At 34.1% G+C, this 21,116-nt stretch overlaps 1 protein-coding gene and 1 pseudogene across 1 annotated transcript; both read left to right on the top strand.

Moving 5' to 3' along the window:
• Positions 1–779: 779 nt before the first annotated feature.
• LOC106834133 (putative taste receptor type 2 member 33) lies at positions 780–1,688 on the top strand. Its single transcript, XM_070495140.1, has one exon. It carries the CDS (start codon positions 780–782, stop codon positions 1,686–1,688), a length of 909 nt encoding a protein of 302 aa, XP_070351241.1.
• Positions 1,689–4,584: 2,896 nt separating this feature from the next.
• On the top strand, positions 4,585–11,660 carry LOC106834132 (taste receptor type 2 member 19-like; annotated as a pseudogene).
• Positions 11,661–21,116: the final 9,456 nt, after the last annotated feature.

The following is a 21,116-nucleotide window of genomic DNA, read 5'->3' as shown; positions in this document are numbered from 1 at the left end:
AAGCCTGCTGCATGGGAGAAAAGGAGGATTTAAGGCTAGAGGACCTCCTAACCCTGATTTTACATTTCATATTGTAGAACAATAATTCCATCCACGAGAAATAGATGTGAATGTGTGTGTGTGTTTATGAGCTTGTAAACAATAAATTTATACATAGTTTTCAGCAACTAGTATTTAGGGTGTATTGGCTTTCTTGGGGTTCCCAAGAATATATGAATGCCTTTGATGGGAAAGCTTGAATTCTTTCCAGAAATATGTCATTAAAAAAATAAATAAACACATAATGATAATGATCCTACTTATAAGCAAGCTCCATCAAAAAGTTTAGACATTCACTGTATGTTTTATGTATTGGATTTCTAAATTTTACTAACAAATAATGTTGTTGAACACGAATTGTGGAGAGGTTCAACAAGGAAAAAATTGCAAAACGAGATGTCCTTATTTGCATGCTAGCAAATGAGAATTCATCTTTCACTTCAAAATCAGTTATGAAATAATCCAGCCTACGGCAAGGACACACCGTGTATAAATAGGAGACAATTTCTGCTTTTTGGGAGTAACAATGTTTTTCATAAAGACAGTATTGAGCTCTTCCATCTGCATAGTCTGGTGTTTTCCTGCTTGACATCGATCATGGAATTTAAAGAACTTTAAAACAGGGAAAACATGGAAACAAGAACTTTACTCTACATTCCAGCTGCACATAGAAGTTAAGCTCAGAACATTAAAGGAATCACGACCAGGGATATTAAACTTCTTCTTTTTTATTTCTAGACATGGTAAATTTACTACCAAGCATTTTTTCTGTCTTAATAACGACGGAATTTATTCTGGGAAATTTTGCCAATGGCATCATAGCACTGGTGAATTGCATTGACTGGGTCAAGAGACATAAGATGTCCTCAGCTGATCAAATTCTCACTGCTCTGGCTGTCTCCAGAATTGTTTTGCTCTGGGTACTATTAATGAATTGGTATACAGTTGTGCTCCATCCGGGTTTATATAGTTTGGAAGTAAGAATTTTTGTTCGTATTGCCTTGACAGTAAGCAACCATTTAAACATCTGGTTTGCTGCTAGCCTCAGCATATTTTATTTGCTCAAGGTAGCTAATTTCTCTAGCTTTATATTTCTTTACCTAAAGCGGAGAGTTAAAAGTGTACTTCTCATAATACTGTTGGGGACTCTGGTCTTTTTGGTTCCTCATCTTGCAATTCTATGCATATATGAGAATATTCAGACTAATGAGTATGAAAGAAACATCACTCAGAAGACCAAATTGAGGGACATTTTTCACTTCTCATATATGAGTCTATTCATGCTAGTAAACTTCACACCATTTTCTATGTCGCTGACATCTTTTCTGCTGTTAATCATTTCCCTGTGGAATCATCTCAAGAAGATGCAGCTCAATGGCAAAGGATCCCAAGATATCAGCACCAAGGTCCACATAAGAGCCATGCAAACTGTGGTCTCCTTTCTCTTCTTGTATGTCAGTTACTTCCTAGCTCTGGTTACTTTAGTTGAGAGTTATAATAGGCTGCATAATACACTGCTTGTCATGCTTTCTGAGGCTCTTGCAATGCTCTATCCTTTAAGCCACTCATTTATCCTGATTTGGGGAAACAAGAAGCTAAGACAGGCCTTGAAAACCGTAAGAAAGATGATAAGATTCCCATACCAGTAGCCAATTCTTTCTGAGGTAAGCAATCTAATTTTATAAAATGTTGTAAGAAATTCCTCAATATTAGGAACCAATGTGGGTTTCACATAGATATTTTTGTTGTCATCATTCAATGGTAAAATTTGTGATCTATATTTATGCGTTTTTAATAACTGACAACTTACCTCAGGTAATCATTGTTATTTTCCATTGTATTTAGGACCAAACACATGTATTGCACAGTGTATTTAGATTTATTGTTTGAACTTCCAATCTTTTGGATGGTAATGATATTCAATTATAAATAGCACATTGAGGATACATGTTTGGGAAAGAAATATTCCACCATGAATTATTTCTTCATGGTTAATAGAGAGCAACTAGAAGTGTTGTTAGGAAAAGATGCACAAAATAAAATTTCAGATTGACAAACATATTTAGAATACATTTTATATATGTGTACAAAAAATGGTACTGAAGAATATTAGCTCCAATAGAAGTAGATGAGAAGCTTAGAAAAAAATCAAGTTGTACAATAGGGTCAAGAGGAAAGAAAAATTATCATGACCTGTTTTCAGTGCTACTATGTTTTCATAAGCAGTTGGCAAAGTCATTTCCTACGGTTTTTGAATTAAGGAGATCTTTTCTGAAGTTGAAATCTGATGTCAAATTATTCAGTTTCCCCCTAAACCACCTTTGGGCCTCTGAATTGCCAATCATCTTCTCTATCTTGCTACCTAAAAATTCTTTTCAAACTTCAGATAAGAGCACTCAAATCTTCCTTATCTTAAAAATATGTTCACTACAAAAATAGTAAGAAATTATGGTACATAATTCAATGACCATTCTACATATACTAAAATAGTATCTATGATGTCTGTGCAATAATTATAGGGAATATCTTCAAGATCTGTTTTCTATAATTTTATGGAAAATGGTGAAAAAATGTGTTAATATATTATTCATAGAAAGTTCTATTATAAGAAAGAAACATATAACCTTAACAACTGAATTTACATGTCTATATTGATTCTTAGTATTATGAAATTTCGACAATATTATGTAAATCTTAAGATAAATCATTTCCACATCCTATTCATTCATCTGTTTTTAGTCATCTATGTGCCCCAGTAGAATACAAGCAGCATAATGCAAGGATCTCATCTCTCTTGTTTTCTGCTGACTCCCCAGGACATATAAGCCAGCCCATGGAGTAGTTAGTCCAAATGATATTCTGATGAGTAAATAAACATATGAATAAACCATATTAGGACTGGAAAACTAATGAAAATGAAACCCCTCACAAAATCTGCAGGTTGCATGGATTCCCGGGTTTGGTTTCTTCACCATTCAAATGCCTCTAAACAAATCCACGTACTCACACTCCCAATTTCTGCATTAGACCAGGGAAAGAAAATGTCACAAATAGGCTCCACAACATAGAGTGACTCAAACACAAAGTACATTTAATATTGCTCTTTTAGCAGTACTGCTGTGTCTGAGAAGCCTTCTGTTTACAGTTATCCAGGGAATCAGGCTGATCAAAAGTATGCCATCTTTAACAGGTGGCTTCCAAGATTACCTTGGAGTCATCTCCATTCCAGACAGCCAGGAGGAGAAAGGTGTCTGTAGGAGTGTGCATGGGGAGAGGTTTTGGTGCTGGCCTGTAAATGATACACATAATTTTTCACTCATATAGTGTTGTTCAGATTTCAGTCACGTTGTCACAACCATCTGTAAGGGAGGTTGGGAAATAAAGTCACTCTCCAGCCGAGAAAGAAGAGGAGAACATGGAATTTAGGACATGGAAGTTTAGGGCACTTTGTAATAATTCAGTTGAAATATCCAATAAGTTATTGTAAAACAAAATAAGTTTCTCCATTTAGGAGCACGGTGTAGCTTGTTTATATCACTTTGATAATTTGTAATATCCTTACATCAATCTTGAATATCAGTTCTTTTTTGTATTTCCTCATGATTTCTAAAGAATTTAAGTTCAAACTAAATGTTCCTATCTTCATAAAACCATAATTGATTCTGCTCTGTAGCATTTGTAGCTTCCTTGTGTATATTCCCAGTATATTTGTTTATAACATTTGACTTAGCTCTCACAAGGTTATGGAATAATTATTTGTAGTTATTTCTTCTGGGACTTGGGTGTTCTTTGAACTGGAAATAATTGCATTAAGTTATCACTGTAAATCATATTGAATCAACAAAAATACTTGATAGGTAGAAGGATCTTATTGATGAGTAACAAATAATGACAGAAATATTAAAATTTAAGATATATTTTAATTAGCTATACATTAATTTTACATTAAAATTTTTTCTAGCAATTTCTATTCAAAATCTAAAGTATTTGTGTTCAAACTTATGGCTCAGGGGAAATGAAAGTACAAATTAGTAGAAAATAATCTCTCATATTTTCACGTTTGCACAACTGACTTCGTCATTTTAGTATTAGCACAAACGGAAATTTGTAGCTGGTGCCAAAGATAAGTGGACGTGATTAGCATTTACTCTGGAAAGTATATAGTAGATGACTTGAACTACTAAGAAAGGTATTCACGAAGCTCTGTATCTCTTAACAGAACTGTTTGATTTCTCTCTGGAATTACAAACTAAAGTGAATGAACTATTCTTTCATGAAGACCTCTGAAACGGTATTACATAGCAGAATTTTGGCTATATGTTCTGGAATTATGATGAAAACATTTATAAAAGCATCATAAATGGGTGTCAATCTGCAACTGTTTAACTCTAAAGCTGTCAGTGAGGCACAACATTAGAAATATTTTCATAGAAATGTCGATTGTAATGAGGGCTTCCTTTCTGCTCATGGCAACAGGAGAACTCATCTTAGGAATGCTGTGAAATGGGTTCATTGGGCTGGTAACCCGCATCAAATGGATCAAGAATGGGAAGAGCTCATCAGCTGATTTCATCCTACCAGCTTGGCTATGGCCAGAGTCATCCAACAGTAGGTAACACTATTTGGTTCATTGAATGTGGAGCTATCTCCACATCTGTATGTCACCAGGAAACTAGCAAAAGCAGTTACTATCCTTTGAGCACTAACTGATCACTTAACTACCTGGTTTACCACCTGCCTAAGCATCTTCTGCTTCCTTAAGATCGCCAATTTCTCCCACTTCTTTTTCATCTGGCTGAAGTGGAGAGTGAATAGAACGGTTCTTGTGCTTTTCCTGGGGTCTTTCTTCTGATTGTCTGTTAACCTTTTAATGCAGGATGCTCTTAGTGAGTTGTGGATGAATATCCATAGAGGACGTGAAAGAAACATGACTTTGCATTAAGTGAAAATAAAATTTTCTATCTTAAAAGCCTTCTTCTTCTTACTTGACCTATATCATCCCCTTTCTTCTGTTCCTGACCTCTTTGTTCCTTTGTTTCTGTCCTTGATGAGACACACGGAGAATTTGTACCTAAACCTGATGGATATAAGGGACTCCAGCACAGAGGTCCATAAAAGGACCATGAAAATGGTGACAACCTTCTTCCTCCTCTTCATCATTTACTTTATTTCCACTCTAAGAAAAAGTTAGATCTTCCTTAAGGTACAGAGGTTTCAGGTTATGATGTTTGTTATGGTGATTTCAACAATCTTTCCTTCAGGCTACACATTAATTATAATTTTGGGAAATAGCAATCTAAGAAAAATCATCTGAGATTACTGTAAATTCTCTGTGAGAAAAGCAAAAGTTTTATCATCATAGGCAGGATTTAAAAGAACTTCCTATATTCAATGGGAAAATACATTAATAGAAGACTATGTAGGTTCAATTTCAACATTTCTTTCTCCTTGTAGGTGTTTTAGGCAGCACAGAAATTTCCCTTACAAGTGCTTTTACCTAAACATATTTTCTCAAAGTGATCTGACTTAGTGTCAGATATAAGGAAATATCTCTGCTATAGTAACATTTGTTGATAACAAAAGATTATTTGAGACAAAGAAGATTGTAAAAATGTATAATAAAATATTAATAATTGTCTAAGTAATATACAATGCAATATGAGTGAATGTACATGAAATCAGAGTCATAGAAAGGGAAAAGAGTAATGTAATTTTTTCAAATCAAATATAGTTTTAAAATTAGAATAGAAAAAAGATTATGAAATGTTGTGAAATGTAAGTATAATAACACTTTATTTAAATATAAAAGTATAGATAATAATCTGATGTTGCAAATTTTGGAAAGGATCTGAGACAATGGGAATTTTCATAGAACTGTAAATTGGTAAAACAACTTTGTGCAACAGTATAGCATTGCGTAATTAAGGTGAAGATGTATATCCTAAGAGAAATTAATTGCACTTCTATTTTTATATACTAAAAATCTTTGGTACATGTGCACCAGGATATATATGTAACAGTGCGTATATCACTATTTTTCTTAATAGCTGAAATTGAGAAGTCATACAAATGTTCATCAGTGATAAAATGGATAAATTATGGTATACTCATACAATAGAATTATACACAATAATGAAAATGAAAAAATTAGATCTATAAATTTTTTATTTCTTTGTTAGAGAAAAAAGTCATAGACATAGAAAAGTAATTTGTAAAACTAAATGTATGCTCAATGCACTGTTTGGATATGTTTGTGTATATGTAGCCCTTCTTTGACTGTTGTAATAAAATAACTCAGATTTATTCATAGCAAGTGGGAATGCAAATAAGTAGGGTGGAGAATTTTGCATGCTAATCATGCTGTTAAAATATGAAAGAAAAATGATATGCTGTATTATTATGTAGAAGATATGCACATGTGTATGTGAAATTTCAATAAAAGCAAAGAACTATTTGTTTGAGGTCAGTTCTGTCATAATTTTTAGAATGCAGTAAAGGAAAAAAATAGTATGTACATCATCAGAAATATGTTGGTTTTAAGTTACTCTTGATGAAGTAGTCAGTGAAATTATTCTTTCAAGTTAGCCCTGATGCTGAGAACAATGTATTTATCATAAGACCATGGAGGAGATTTGTAGTGTTCTCCTGTCATAGTGAACTCTGCCACCTAGAAACTGGATAAAGACACATTCATCAATTAGAGTTCTCCCATTTAGCTGCCACCGTCATGATCATGATCATCATCATTATGTATCATATTTAAGGATTAATATTTGAAACGTTTACATACATATGTTGGACAATGTCTAAGTAATTTCCTAAAGGTCATTGTGGGTATCTTACCTTAGTAAATAGTAAAGGTCAAGTCAAATTGAATATATTTAGAAATTGAACGTTCTTTAGTTTAAGTGTATTACTTGAGCAAATTATTAACAGGTGATCTTAAAACCACAGAATTAAGGCACAGAGCCCTTTTGCTAACATTGGAAGTAGAATAAAAAGACTACTGAAAAATTGAGTCATGGAATAGGATTGTGTCCCTGTGATGTTGTATTACATTTTTCTCATTTGAATGGCATTTAGTGATCAAGTTCTGCTCCTTGTCTTCCACCATAATGCAAGCCTGTGGTGATGACCCAGAATAGATAAGCTACCATGAAAGGAAATACATTACCAGTTCCTTTCAACTCGGTGGAGGATGACTAGATGATGATTTTATCTATTCTGCAACCAAAGTTTGGGAAAAGAAATGAATTGTTAGCATTTTCTTGTTAACAATCTTAAAAATAAAAAATACTTAAGAGCTTGATATTATGTGTGCTCTATTCAGTTTCCCCATAGGAGATGATTTATAGAAGAAGAGCAAGAGTCTGTTCTTATCACTGAAACAGTAAGACTGAGAAAATGAATAATCAAGATTAAGAATTCAATATGCATAAGTAACAAACAATTATACACAGTGGAAGAAAGAATTAGTGAATTGGAAGATAACTACACAGAGTAAAACATAAAGAGACAAAGAAATGGAAAATACAGGGTAGAGCGTAAGAGACACGAATGTTACAGTTGGAAAGTCTGACACACTTCTGAAATTCTGGAAGATAGAAGGGAGAAAATGAAGTGGAATAATATTGCTGAGATTTTTTCCAAAAGTGATAAAACATTTCAATTTATTGATTTGAGATAATAAGATAATGAGATAAGATAGCAAAAAATTTAACTTACAAACACTACAGGGAACTAAAGACCAAGAGACAATCTCAGAAATAGCCAAAGAAAAAGAATAAATGATATAAAAAGGAACAACTATTTGAAAGATTTTTAAATAAGCTTGGTATGTATCTGGGAGACAGTTATAGTTCGGTTGATTGTCAATTTAGTTTGGATCTTGCTTGGGAAAACTGAATTCCAGGATCTCTCACTCTCCTCCTAGGACCAGTGTACTAGCCTGGGCATGTTCTCATGGTAATTGAAGAAGAGCAACACTGAGCCAGCCTCAACGTGGACGTCATTTCAAACCTGTTTGTGTCACAGCTGCTAATTCCCAATTCATCAAAGCAAGTTGACATGATTAAGCTCAGAGCCAAGGCTCAAGGCGGTTATCCTGCCCACAATAGAGGATATTACAAAATTACTTTCTAAAAGCTGTAGCTACAGTGAGGGTTAAAGAATTTCAGGAAAATGAAGCACTCTATCCCACTTTACACTCTTGGTTAAATTATTCAGGTTGTTCCCATATATAAAATATGCTCATTCCTATCTGAACATCTCCCAAAGTCTCATTTGTTTACAGAGATAGGCTTGAATTCCAGGATCTTATGATCCATATTTGGTTTGGTTTGTCTCCTCTTCATTTGTTAATTAAGGAATTAAAAAGACAAGTTATCTGCCTGGCAAAGATGTAGCACACAGGGTTGAAACAGGACAGGATAACCATAACAAATAGTCCCATTCAAAGAGGCGAATAAAAGAAACATACAGCAATTCTGGCTCATAGCAATTTTGATATAATGTGGAGAAAATATTTTCATGATCCTCCACTTTCTTTTGTTTTTTTTAAATTTATTTATTTTAATTTTTTTCCAGCTTTATTGAGATAAAATTGGCAAAAATATGGTAATACATTTAAAGTGGTTTTTTGATATATGTATACATTATGCAAGAATTTGCACAATCAACTTAACACATCCATCACCTCACATGGTTACTTTTTTTTATGAAAAAGCTTAAGATTTACTTTCTTAGCAAAAACAATTATACAATGTAGTATTATCAACCATGATTACCATACTATGCATTAGATCCTCAGAATTTGTTCATCTGATAACTGAAAGTTTCTACCCCTTTAGTTTACCACCCCCCCTCCCCTCAGCTCCTGGGAACCACTTTTCTACTCTGTTTCTATAAGTTTACTCTGTCTTTCTCTTTTTGTTTTTTTAGCTTCCACGTATAAGTGATACCATGCATTATCTGTCATCTCTGTCTGGCTTACTCAGCTTAGCATAAGACCACCAAGATCCATCCATATTGTCACAAATGGCGGGATCTCCTTCTCTTTTAAGATTGAATAACATTTCAGCATATATATCTAAATACATATGTATATATATGTATATGTATATATAGCACATTTTCTTTTCCATTCATCGATAAACAGGCATTTTGGTTATTTCCATACTTTGGCCATTGTGAATAATGCTGCAACAAACATAGGAGTACAGATTTTTCTCCCAGATAATCATTTTGTTTCCATTAGGTATATACACAGACATGAGATTGCTGGGTCATATGGTAGTTTATTTTTAATTTCTTGAGGAATCTCCATACTGTTTTCCATAGTGGCTAGAGCAGTTTACATTCCTACCTAGTGTACAAGAGTTCGCTTTTCTCCACATCCTTGCCAGAACTTATCTCTTATCATTTTGATGATAGCCATTCTAACAGGTGTGAAGTGATATCTCACTGTTCTTTTGATTTTCATTTCCCTGATGATTAGTGACATTGATCACCTTTTCGTGGAACCATTGGCCATTTCTATATCTTCTTTGGGAAAATGTGCTTGGTTCTTTGACCATTTTTAAATTGGATTGTTTGGTTTTTTGCTGCTGATTTGTATCAGTGCCTTGTATATTATGGATATTAATCCTTTATTGGATTTGTGATTTCTCCCATTTCATAAGTTGTCTTGTCACTTTGATGATGGTTTCCTTTGCTGTGCAGAAGCTTTTTAGTTTGAGGTAGTCTCACTTACTTATATTTGCTTTTGTTTCCTTTGTTTGCATAAAATCCAAAAAGTCATTGCCAACACTCAAGTCAAGGAGCCTGACACTGTTTTTTTTCTAGGAGTTTTATAGTTCCAGGTTTATGTTCAATCTTTAATCCATTTTGAGTTAAGTTTTGTGTGTGATGTTAGATAGGAGACCAACTTCATTCTTTTGCATGTGGATGTCCTGTTCTCCCACACCTTTTATTAAACCTTTCCCCATTGAATATTCTTGGTGCCATTGTCCAAAATTAATTCACCATGTATGCGTGGATTTGTTTCTGTGGTCACTGCTCTATTCCATTGATCTGTGCATCTGTTTTTATGCCAATATCATACTATTTTGATTACTATAACTTGTAACACAGTTTGAAATTGGGAAGAGTGATGCCTCCAGCTTCGTTCTTCTTTCTAAAGATTGTTCCACTTAGCTCTGTGACCAATTTTGAGTTAATTTTGTGTATGATATGAAGGATCTATAATCATCTTTATAAATGTGAATATGTAATTGTTCCAACTTCATTTGTTGGAACAAAGGTCATTTCCCCATTGACTGCTTTGGTAACTTTTTAGAAATCGTGGCCATGATAGTAAACGTTAATCTGGAAATTTGAAAGAAATAAGAACTTTACTGACATTCCAGCTACACACAGAAGTTAAGTTCAGAATATTAAATGAATCATGACAAGTAATATTAGACTTAGCTTTTTTGTCTTTATACACGTGGCAACTTTACCACCAAGCATTTTTTTCTGTCCTAATAACGACAGAATTTATTCTGGGAAATTTTGTCAAGGCTTCATAGCACTGGTGAACTGCATTGACTGGGTCAAGAGACAAAAGATGTCCTCAGCTGATCAAATATTCACACTCTGGTGGTCTCCAGAATTGGTTTGCTCTGGGTACTATCAATCACTTGGTATACAACTGTGCTCCTTCAAGTTTTATATAGTTTAGAAGTAAAAATTATTGCTTGTATTGACTGGACAGTGAGCAACCATTTTGGTGTCTGGCTTGCTACTAGTCCCAGCATACATTTTTGTTCAAGATAGATAATTTCTCTAGCTTTGTATTTCTTTACCTAAAGTAGAGAGTTAAAAGTGTACTTCTCGTTATGTTGTTAGGGACTTTGGTCTTTTTGGTTCCTCATCTTGCAGTGCTATGCATGGATAATAATATGCAGACTAATGAGTATGAAGGAAACATCACTCAGAAAGCCAAATTGAGGGACATTTTATACCTTCCAAATGTCACTCTATTCACACTAATACACTTCATACCCTTTACTATGTCCCTGACATCTTTTCTGCTGTTAATCATTTCCCTGTGGAAACATCTCAAGAACATGCAGCTCAATGGCAAAAGATTCCAAGATCCCAGCACCAAGGTCCACATAAGAGCCATGTAAACTGTGCTCTCCTTTCTCTTTCTATATGCTGGTTACTTCCTGATTCTAGTTATCTCATTTTTTTTTTTAATATTTCATTTTTCCTTTTTATCCCCAAAGTGCCCCTGGTACATAGTTGTATATTTTTAGTTGTGGGTCCTTCTGGTTGTGGCATGTGGGACGTTGCCTCAGCATGGCCTGACGAGCAGTGCCATGTCCACGGCCAGGATCTGAACCGGTGAAACTCTGGGCCACCAAAGTGGAGCACGCGAATTTGTCCACTCAACCATGGGGCCGGCCCCCTCAGTTTGGAATTTTCATAGTCTGCAGAACAAACTGGTTTTCATGCTTTGCCAGGCCCTTGGAATGTTGTATCCTTTAAGCCAGTCATTTATCCTGATTTGGGGAAACAAGAAGCTAAGAGAGGCCTTGAAAATTATAAGAAAGATGATAAGATTACCAGACCACTAACCAAATTTTTTTTAGGGAAGCAATCTAATGTTACAAAGTATCATAAGAAATTCCTCAGGATTAGGAAGCAATGTCTATTTTACATAGATATTGTAAGTTATCATCTTTCAATGGAAGAATTTATGAGCTATATTTATGTACTTTTGAGAGCAGACAACTTATCTCAGGAAATCATTTCTATTTTCATTGTAATTAGGTCAAAACATACGTACAACAGTGTGTTTAGATTTCATTGCTCGAACCTCCAGTCGTTTGGATGGTAATGATTTTCAGTTCTAAATTACACATTGAGGATGTATGTTTGAGATAGAAATTATTCCATCATGAATTTCTTACTTCATGGTTAATAGAGAGCAATCAGAACTGCTGTTAGGAAACGATGCACACAATAAAATTTGAGTGAAAAACATTTAGAATAAATTTTATATATGTGTGCAATAAACAGTACTGAAGAAAATTAGATTTAATACAAGTAGAAGAAAAGCTCAGTAAAAATCAAGTTGTACAACGGGGAAGAGGGAGAAAAAAAAATGATCATGACCTGTTTTCTATTGCGCAATGTTTTCAAATGCACTTAGGAAAGTCATTTCTTACAAGGTTTTGAATTAAGAATATCTTTTTTGAAGTGGATCTGAGATCAAATTATCAGTTTTCTCCAAAACTGCCTTTGGGCGTCTTAATTGCCAATCATCTCCTCCATCTTGCTACATAAAAATTATTTTTAAACATCAGATAAGAACACTCAAATCTTCCCTATCTTAAAAATATGTTTACAAAAAATATGTCACAATATGTATATAATTCAGTGACCTTTCTGCATATATCAAAATGGAATATATTATATCTATGTAACAATTATATCAACTATCTTGAAGATCTATTTTATCATAATCTTGTGGAAAATGATGAAATAGAAAGCGTGTTAACATATTTTTGATAGCAAGTTATAAGAAAGAAATGTATAACCTGTTCAACAATGGAATTTACATGTCTATATTAATTCTTAGTTGTATGAAATTTTAACATTATATAAACCTTGAGATACATCATTTCCACAGCTGATTTATTCATTTGTTTTTAGAAATCTCTCTGCCCCAGTAGAATATAATCAGGATAACGTGAGGATCTTGTCTATCTTGTTTTCTGCTGACTCCCCAGGACATAAAAGCCAGTCCATAGAATAGTTGGTCCAAATGATAATCTGATGAATGACTAAATGAATGGGTGAATAAACCATATTAGGACTGGAAAACTAATGAAAAAGAAACCCCTCAGAAAATCTGCAGGTAGCATGGATTTCCTGGTTTTGTTTCTTCACCATCCAAATGCCTCTAAACAAATCTGCACACTCTCAGTTCCAATTTCTGGATTAGACCAGAGGGAGAAAATGCTACCACCAATAGGACCCAAAATGTAGAGTGACTCAAACACAAAGTACATTTAATACTGCTCTTTCAGCAGTACTGCTGGGTGTGAGGGGCCTTCTGTTGGCAGTTATCCAGGGAATCAGGCTGATCTAAAGTATGCCATCTTCAGCATGTGGCTTGCAAGATTGCCTTGGAGTCATCTCCATTCCAGACAGCCAGGAGGAGAATGGCATATGGAGGAGTGTGCATGGGGAGAGTTTTGGGGACAGATCTGTAAATGGTGCACATAATTTTCATTCATGTGACCTTGTTCAGATTTCAGGCACGTTGCCACGACCATCTGTAAGGGATGCTGGGAAATAGAGTCTCTCGATAGCCCAGAAAGGAGAGGAGAACGTGGAATTTAGGACACAGAAGATGGAGGGCACTTAGAAATAATTTAATTGAAATAACCAATAAGTTAATGTAAAACAAAAGAAATTCCCCCATTCGAAAGCCTGGTGTGGCTTGTTCATGTCACTTTGAAAATTGGTATATGTCCTTACATCAGTCTGAATATCAATTCTTTTTTCTATTTCCTCATGAATTCTAAAGAATTTAAGTTTGAACTAAATTTTCCTATCCTTATAAAACCATAATTGATTCTGCACTGTAGTGTTTCTAGCTTCCTCATGTACAACCCCAGTATATTTTTCTTATAACTTCTAATTTAGCTCCTACAGTGCTGTGTACTAATTCTTTAAATTTTTTTGTTCTACAACTCAGGTATGTTCTTTCAACTGGAAATAATTGCATTTAATTATTTCCATAAATCATCTTGAATCAACAAAAATATTTGACAGGTAAAAGGATCTTACTGAGGAGTAACAAATGATGGCTGAATTATTAAAATTTAACTTTAATCTTAATTAACTACACAGTTAATATTGAACTAAAATTCTTTCTAGCAATTTCAGTTCAAATCTAAAATATTTGCATTCAAACGTACGGCTCAGGGAATATGAAAGTACAAATTAGCAGAAAATAATCTCTCTCATGTTTGCATGTTTATGCACCTGACTTCATCCTTTCAGTAATTAGCACAAATGGAAATTTGTAGCTGGTGCCAAGGATAAGTGGACATCATTAGTGTTTACTCTGGAAATTATATAGTAGGTGACTCAAACTACTAAGAAAAGTATTCATAAAGCTCTCTGTCTTTTAAAATGTTTGGCTTATCACTGGAATTACAATATAAATAGAATGAACTATTCCTTCATGAAGATCTCTGAAATTATACTACATGGCAGAATTTTGACTTTACATTGTGGAATTATGATGAGAACATTTACAAAGGCATCATAAATGGATGTCAATCTGTAACTGTTTAACTATAAAGCTGTCAGTGAGGCATGGCATAAATATTTTCATAGAAATGTCACCTGGAATGAAGGTCTCCTTTCTTGTCGTGGCAATAGGATAACTCATCTAAGGAATGCTAGGAAATGGGTTCATTGGACTGGTAAACGTCATCGAATGGATCAAGAATGGAAAGGTCTCATCAGGTGATTTCATCCTTTCCAACTTGGCTGTGGCCAAAGTCATTCAACTGTGGGTAACTCTATTTGGTTCATTTAATGTGGGTCTATCTCCACATCTGTATGCCACCAGGAAACTAGCAAAAACGCGGTCACATTCTTTGGACACTTACTGATCACTTTACCTGGTTTGCAACCTGCCTAAGCATTTTCTGCTTCCTTAAGTTGGCCAATTTCTCCCACTTCTTTTTCATCTGGCTGAAGTGGAGAGTGAACAGAGTGGTTCTTGCAATTTTCCTGAGGTCTTTTTTCTTACTGTTAATCTCTTAATGCAGGATGCTCTTAATGAGTTGTGGGTGAATACCTGTAAAGTACAGGAAAGAAACATGACTTTGTACTTAGACAGTAATAAAATGTTCTGTCTCAAAAGCCTGTTCTTCTCAGGTTGACCTATGTTTTCCCCTTTCTTCTGTCTCTGACCTCTTTGTTCCTTTTATTTCTGTCCTTGCTGAGACACACCAAGAATTTGCTGCTCAACCTGATGGGTATGAGGGACTCCAGCATAGCGGCCCGTAAAAGGGCTGTGAAGATGGTGACAACCTTCCTCCTCCTCTTCATTATTTACTTTGTTTTCACTCTACTAGCAAGTTGGATCTTCCTTAAGGTATAAAGTATCAGGTTATGATGTTTCTCATCGTAATTTCAACCATCTTTCCCTCAGGCCACTCATTAATTATAATTTTGGGAAACAACGAACTAAGACAGATAACCTGAGACTACTGTAGCATCTTACATTCTCTCTGGGAAAAGCAAAACCTTTATCTTCATAGGCAGAATTTAAAAGGGCTTCTTATATTCTATGGGAAAATAGCTTAATAGAAGACCTTGTAGGTTCATTTTCAATTTCAATTTTTCTCTCCTTGGGTCCGTTTAGGTGTGGTTAAATAGCAGTGAAATTTCCATTGTAACTACTGTTAGTTGATCATATTTTCTCCAACTGGTCTGATTTAGTGTTCAATTAAAGGAAATATCTCTCCTATAATAACACTTACTGATAACAAAAGATTATTTGAGAAGATTATATAAATATATAATAAAATGTTAATAAATGTATAAGTAATATACAACGCAATATGAAAAAATGTATTTGAAATTACATTCATAGAAAGGAAAAGACTAATGCAATTTTTCCAAGCTACAGATAATTTCAAAATTACAATAGAAAAAGGATTATAAAATGCTAAATATAACATAAGTGTAATAATACTTTATATAAATATAAAAGTGTAAACATTAGTCTACCGTTACTAATTTTGGAAAGGATCTGAAGCAATAGAGATTTTCATACACTATTCATAGGATTATAAATTAGTAAAACAACTTTGTGCAACAGTATGGCATTATATAATTAAGGCAAATTTGTATATCCTAAGACACATTAATTGAACTCTTGTTTTTATACACTCAAAAACTTTGGTACATGTGCACCAGGATATATATGCAAAAATGTGTATATTAGTATTTTCCTTAATAGATGAAATTGAGAAGTTGTACAAGTGTCCTTCAGCAATAAAATGAATAAATAAATTATGGCATACTGATACAATACAATAGGATACAATAATGAAAATGAACAAATTAGATCTATAAATTTTTTAGTTCTTTGTTAGTTAAAAAAAAGAAAAAGACATAGACACCCAAAAGTTATTTTTAAACTATAATACATAGTCAATGTAATGTTTGCATGTTTTTTGTATACATAGAACTACTTTGACTGCTGTAATAAAATAACTCAGATTTATTCATAGTAGGTGGGAATGCAAATAAGTAGGGGGAGAATTTTGCTTGCTAATGATATTATTAAAATATGAAAAAAGATATATTGTATTTTTAGGTAGAGGATATACACATGTGTGTAGGAAATGGCAATAAAAGCAAAAAACTATTTGTTTGAGGTCACTTTCGTCATAATTTTTAGAATGTAGTAAAAGAAAAAAGAATAGCAAATACATCATCAGAAATATGTTGATTTTAAGTTACTCTTGATGAAGTAGTTGGTGAAGTTATTCTTTCAAGTTAGTCCCAATGCTGAGAATGATGCACGTATCATAAGACTGTGGAGAAGATTGGCAGTGTTCTCCTATCACACTGAACTCTGCAACTTAGAAAACTGGATGAAGACAAATCCATCAGTTAGAGTTCCCTCATTTAGCTGTCATCATCATCATTATTATGTATTACATTTAATGACATATTTGAATTGTTTATATTCATAAATTGGACAATATCTAAGTAATCTCCTAAAGGTCATTGTGGGTAACTTACCTTGGTAAATAGCAAAGTTCTAGTGAAACTGAATACATTTAGAAATTGACTCTTCTTTAGTTGAAGTGCATTATTAGAGCAAGTCATTAATAGGGGATCTTAAAATCACAGAGTTTAAGCACAGAGCCCTGTTTCTAACATTGGAAGTAGAATAAAAGGAATACTGAACGGTTAAATCATGGATTGTGTCCCTGTGATGATGTATTACATTTTGCTTATTTGAACAGCATTTAGAGATCAAGTCCTGCTACTTCTTTTTCCACATAACAAGAACCTGTGGGGATGAATGAGCAATAGGTAAGCTGCTATGCAAGAAAATCCATTACTAATTCCTTTCAACTTGTTAGAGAGCTACTAGACCATGATTTTATCTATTCTGTGACCAAAATTTGGGATAAAAAGGGAATTGTTATCATTTTCTTGTTAACATTGCTAAAAATAAGAAAGCTTTAAGAGCTTGGTATTATGAGTATTTTATTCATTTTCCCCATAGAAGATGATTTATAGAGGAAGAGCAAGAGATTGTCCTTATCACTGAAACAATAAGACTGAGAAAATGAATAATCAAGATTAAGTATCCAATAGACATAAGTAATAACAATTAGATGCAGTGGAAGAGAGAATTAGTGAATTAGGAAGATAACTCTCCAGAATGAAGCACAAAGAGACAAAGAGGGGGAAAACACAGACTAGAGGGCAAGAGACATGAACATTACAGTCAGAATGTCTGAAATACTTCTGGAATTCTGGAAGACAGAAGAGAGAAAAATGAAGTGGGTGCAATATTGCTGAGATTTTTTCCGAAGTGATAAAATGTTTTAATTCATTAAGATAATAAGATAATGACATAAGGTAACAAGAAAACTTCACCTATAAACACTGCAGGAAACCAAAGACAAAGAGAAAATCTTATAAATAGCCAAAGAAAAAGAGAGTAGATTATATGAAAAGGAACAACTATTTGAATGATTTTTAAATGAACTTGGTGTATACCTAGGAGCCAGTTACAGTTTGGCTGATTGTCAATTTAGGTTGGATCTTCCTGGGAAAACTTGATTCCAGAAGTCTCTTTTTCTCATTCTTGGACCAGTGTACTAGCCTAGGCATGTTCTCATGGTAATTGAAGAACAGTAATTCTGGGCCAGCCCCAATGTGGAAGTCATTTCATACCTCTTTACCTCATGCCTACTAATTCCCAGTTTATCAAAGGAAGTTTGCATGATTGAGCTCAGAGCCAACGGACGAGGCAGTCATCCTACCCACAGTGGAGGATACTACAAAATTACTTTTGAAAGACTGTAACTACAATGAGAATTAAAGAATTTTAGGAAAATGAAGCAATCTATCCCAGTTTACACTCTTGGTTAAATTATTCAGTTTCCTCCCATATATAAAATATGCTCACTCCTACCCGAGCATCTCCCAAATTCTCATTTAGTTACAGAATTAGGCTTGAATTCCAGGTTCTTATGATCCACGTTTGGTTTGGTTTGTCTCCACTTCATCTGGTAATCAAGGAATTAAAAACTCAAGTTATCTGCCTGGCAAAGATGTAGTAAACAGGGTTGAAACAGGACAGGACAAACATAACAAGCAGTCCCACTGAAGGAGGAGAATAGTAGGAAACATACAGCAATCATGGCTCATAAAAACTCTGAAATAATGTGGAGAGAATATTTTCATGACCTTACACTTTCTTTTGTTTTTTTTAAAATTTATTTATTTTAAAATTTTTTCCAACTTTATTGAGATAAAATTGACAAAAATATTGTAATATATTTAAAGTGATTTTTTGATATATGTTTAAATTATGCAAGAATTCCCACAATCAAGTTAATTAACATATCCATCACCTGACATGGTTACCTTTTTTTATGAAAAATCTTAGGATTTACTATCTTAGCAAAATCAGTTATACCATATAGCATTATCAACCATAGTTACCATGCTATACATTAGATCCTCAGAACATATTCATCTGATAACTGAAAGTTTTTTCCCTTTTAGCAACCTCTCCCTTTTCCCTCACCCCCAGCTCCTGGTAACCACTTATCTACTCTCTGTTTCTATGAGTTTGCCACCCTTTTTTTCCCCTTCAGATTCCACATGTAAGTGACATCATGCATTGTTTGTCTTCTCCGTCTGGCTTATTTCACTTAGCATGATGCCATCAAGTTCCATCCATTTTGTCACAAATGGCGGTATCTCCTTCTCTTTTAAGATTGAATAATATTTCTGTCTACACACACACACACGTTCCACATTTTCTTTATTCATTCACCTATAAACAGACACTTAGGTTGTTTCCATACCTTGGCTATTGTGAATAATGTTACAATAAACGTGGGAGTATGGATTAATTTCCTAGATAATGATTTTGTTTCCTTTGGACATATACCCAGAGATGAGATTGCTGGGTCATATGGTAGTTTATTTTTAATTTCTTGAGGAATCTCCATACTGTTTTCCATAGTGGCTAAAGCAGTTTACATTCCCACAAAGTGTACAAGAGTTCCCTTTTCTCCACATCCTTGACAGAACTTATCTCTTATCATTTTGATGATAGCCATTCTAACAGGTGTGAAGTGATATCTCACAGTTCTTTTGTCTTGCATTTCCCTGATGACTAGTGATGTTGAGCATCTTTTCATGTACCTGTTAGCCATTTGTATGTCTTCTTTGGGAAAATGTCTTTCAGGTACTTTGTCCGTTTTTAAATTGGATTATTTGTTTTTTGCTATTTATTTGTATGAATGTCTTGCATACTTTTGATGTTAATCCCTTATCAGATCTGTGATTTTCTCCCATTTCATAGGCTGCCTTTTTGTTTTGTTGACAGTTTCCTTTGCTTACCTGTGCAGAAGCTTTCCAGTTTGAGGTAGTCCCACTTATTTATTTTTACTTTTGTTGCCTTTGTTTGTGTCAAATCCAAAAAATCATTGCCAAAACCAAAGTCCAGGAGTTCATCCCCATGTTTTTTTCTAAGAGTTTTATGGCCTCAGGTTTTGTTCAGTCTTTAATCCATTTTGAGTTTATTTTTGTGTATGGTGTTAGATAGGAGTCCAATTTCATTCTTTGGCATGTGGATATTCCGTTTTCCCAACACCATTTATTGAAGACACTATCCTTTTCTCACTGTATATTCTTGGTGCCATTGTCCAAAATTAATTCACCATATATGCCTGGGTTTGTTTCTGTGCTCTTTAGTCTGTTCCATTGATTCGTGTGTCTATTCTTATGCCAATATGATACTGTTTTAATTACTCCAACTTTGTAACATACTTTGAAATCAGGATGAGTGATGCCTCCAGCTTTGTCCTTTTCAAGATTGTTTTGGCTTTTTGGAGTCTTTTATGGTTCCATACAAATTTTAAGATTGTTTTTGCTATTTCTGTGAAAAATGCCATAGGAATTTCGCCAGGGATTGCATTGCATCTGTAGGTTGCTTTGGGTAATATTGACATTTTAACATTATTGATTCTTCCAATCCATGAACGTGGAATAACTTTCCATATATTTGTGTCTTCTTCAATATCTTTCAATAAAATCTTATAGTTTTCAGTATAAATTTTTCACACCCCTGGTTAAATTTATACCTAAGTATTTTATGCTTTTTGATACTATTGTAAATAGGACTGGCTCTTAATTTCTTTTCCTGATAGTTTGTTGTTAATGCATAGAAACACAATGACTTTTGCATATTTTGATTTTGTTTTCTGCATTTTTTTACTGAATTTGTTTATTTGTTCTACCATGTTTTGGTGGATTCTTGGTGATTTATTATATATAATATTATGTAATTTTCAAACAGAGACAATTTTACTTCTTTGTTTCTTATCTGGATGCCTTTTATTTCTTTCTCTTGCATATTTGCTCTGGCAGGGACTACCAGTATTATTTTGAATAGGAGTGGAAAGAGTGGGCATCCTTGTCTTATTCCTTATCTTAGAGGAAAAGCTTTCAACCATTCACCTTTAAGTATGATATTAGCTGGGGGGAGGGGGGGCGGATTTCTGTGGGAAGTATGTGAGTGCTCATTTGAAAACTGCCTCTTTTGTTTAATGTGGTCCTGTGTGGCTCATAAATGCAGAGCCCTTTTGGCTTTCAGAGCTAGGTGATTTGAGGGCTAGTCCCTCAGTTGGCAGTTGCAAAAGTTGGGGCGCTTGTATGGACAAGCTCCTTCCAGGGAGAAGCTGGCAACTTGGTTTTATTGTTGGAGTCAGCCAGGGAGAGAACACCAGGGAACT

Source organism: Equus asinus, chromosome 22 (genome assembly GCF_041296235.1).
Source record: "Equus asinus isolate D_3611 breed Donkey chromosome 22, EquAss-T2T_v2, whole genome shotgun sequence".
Taxonomy (NCBI): Eukaryota; Metazoa; Chordata; class Mammalia; order Perissodactyla; family Equidae; genus Equus; species Equus asinus.
This window is presented reverse-complemented; position numbering and strand designations above follow the sequence as displayed.

Coding starts and splice junctions, on each gene's coding strand:
- LOC106834133 (XM_070495140.1), top strand. CDS start 780: ATGGTAAATTTACTACCAAGCATTTTTTCTGTCTTAATAACGACGGAA.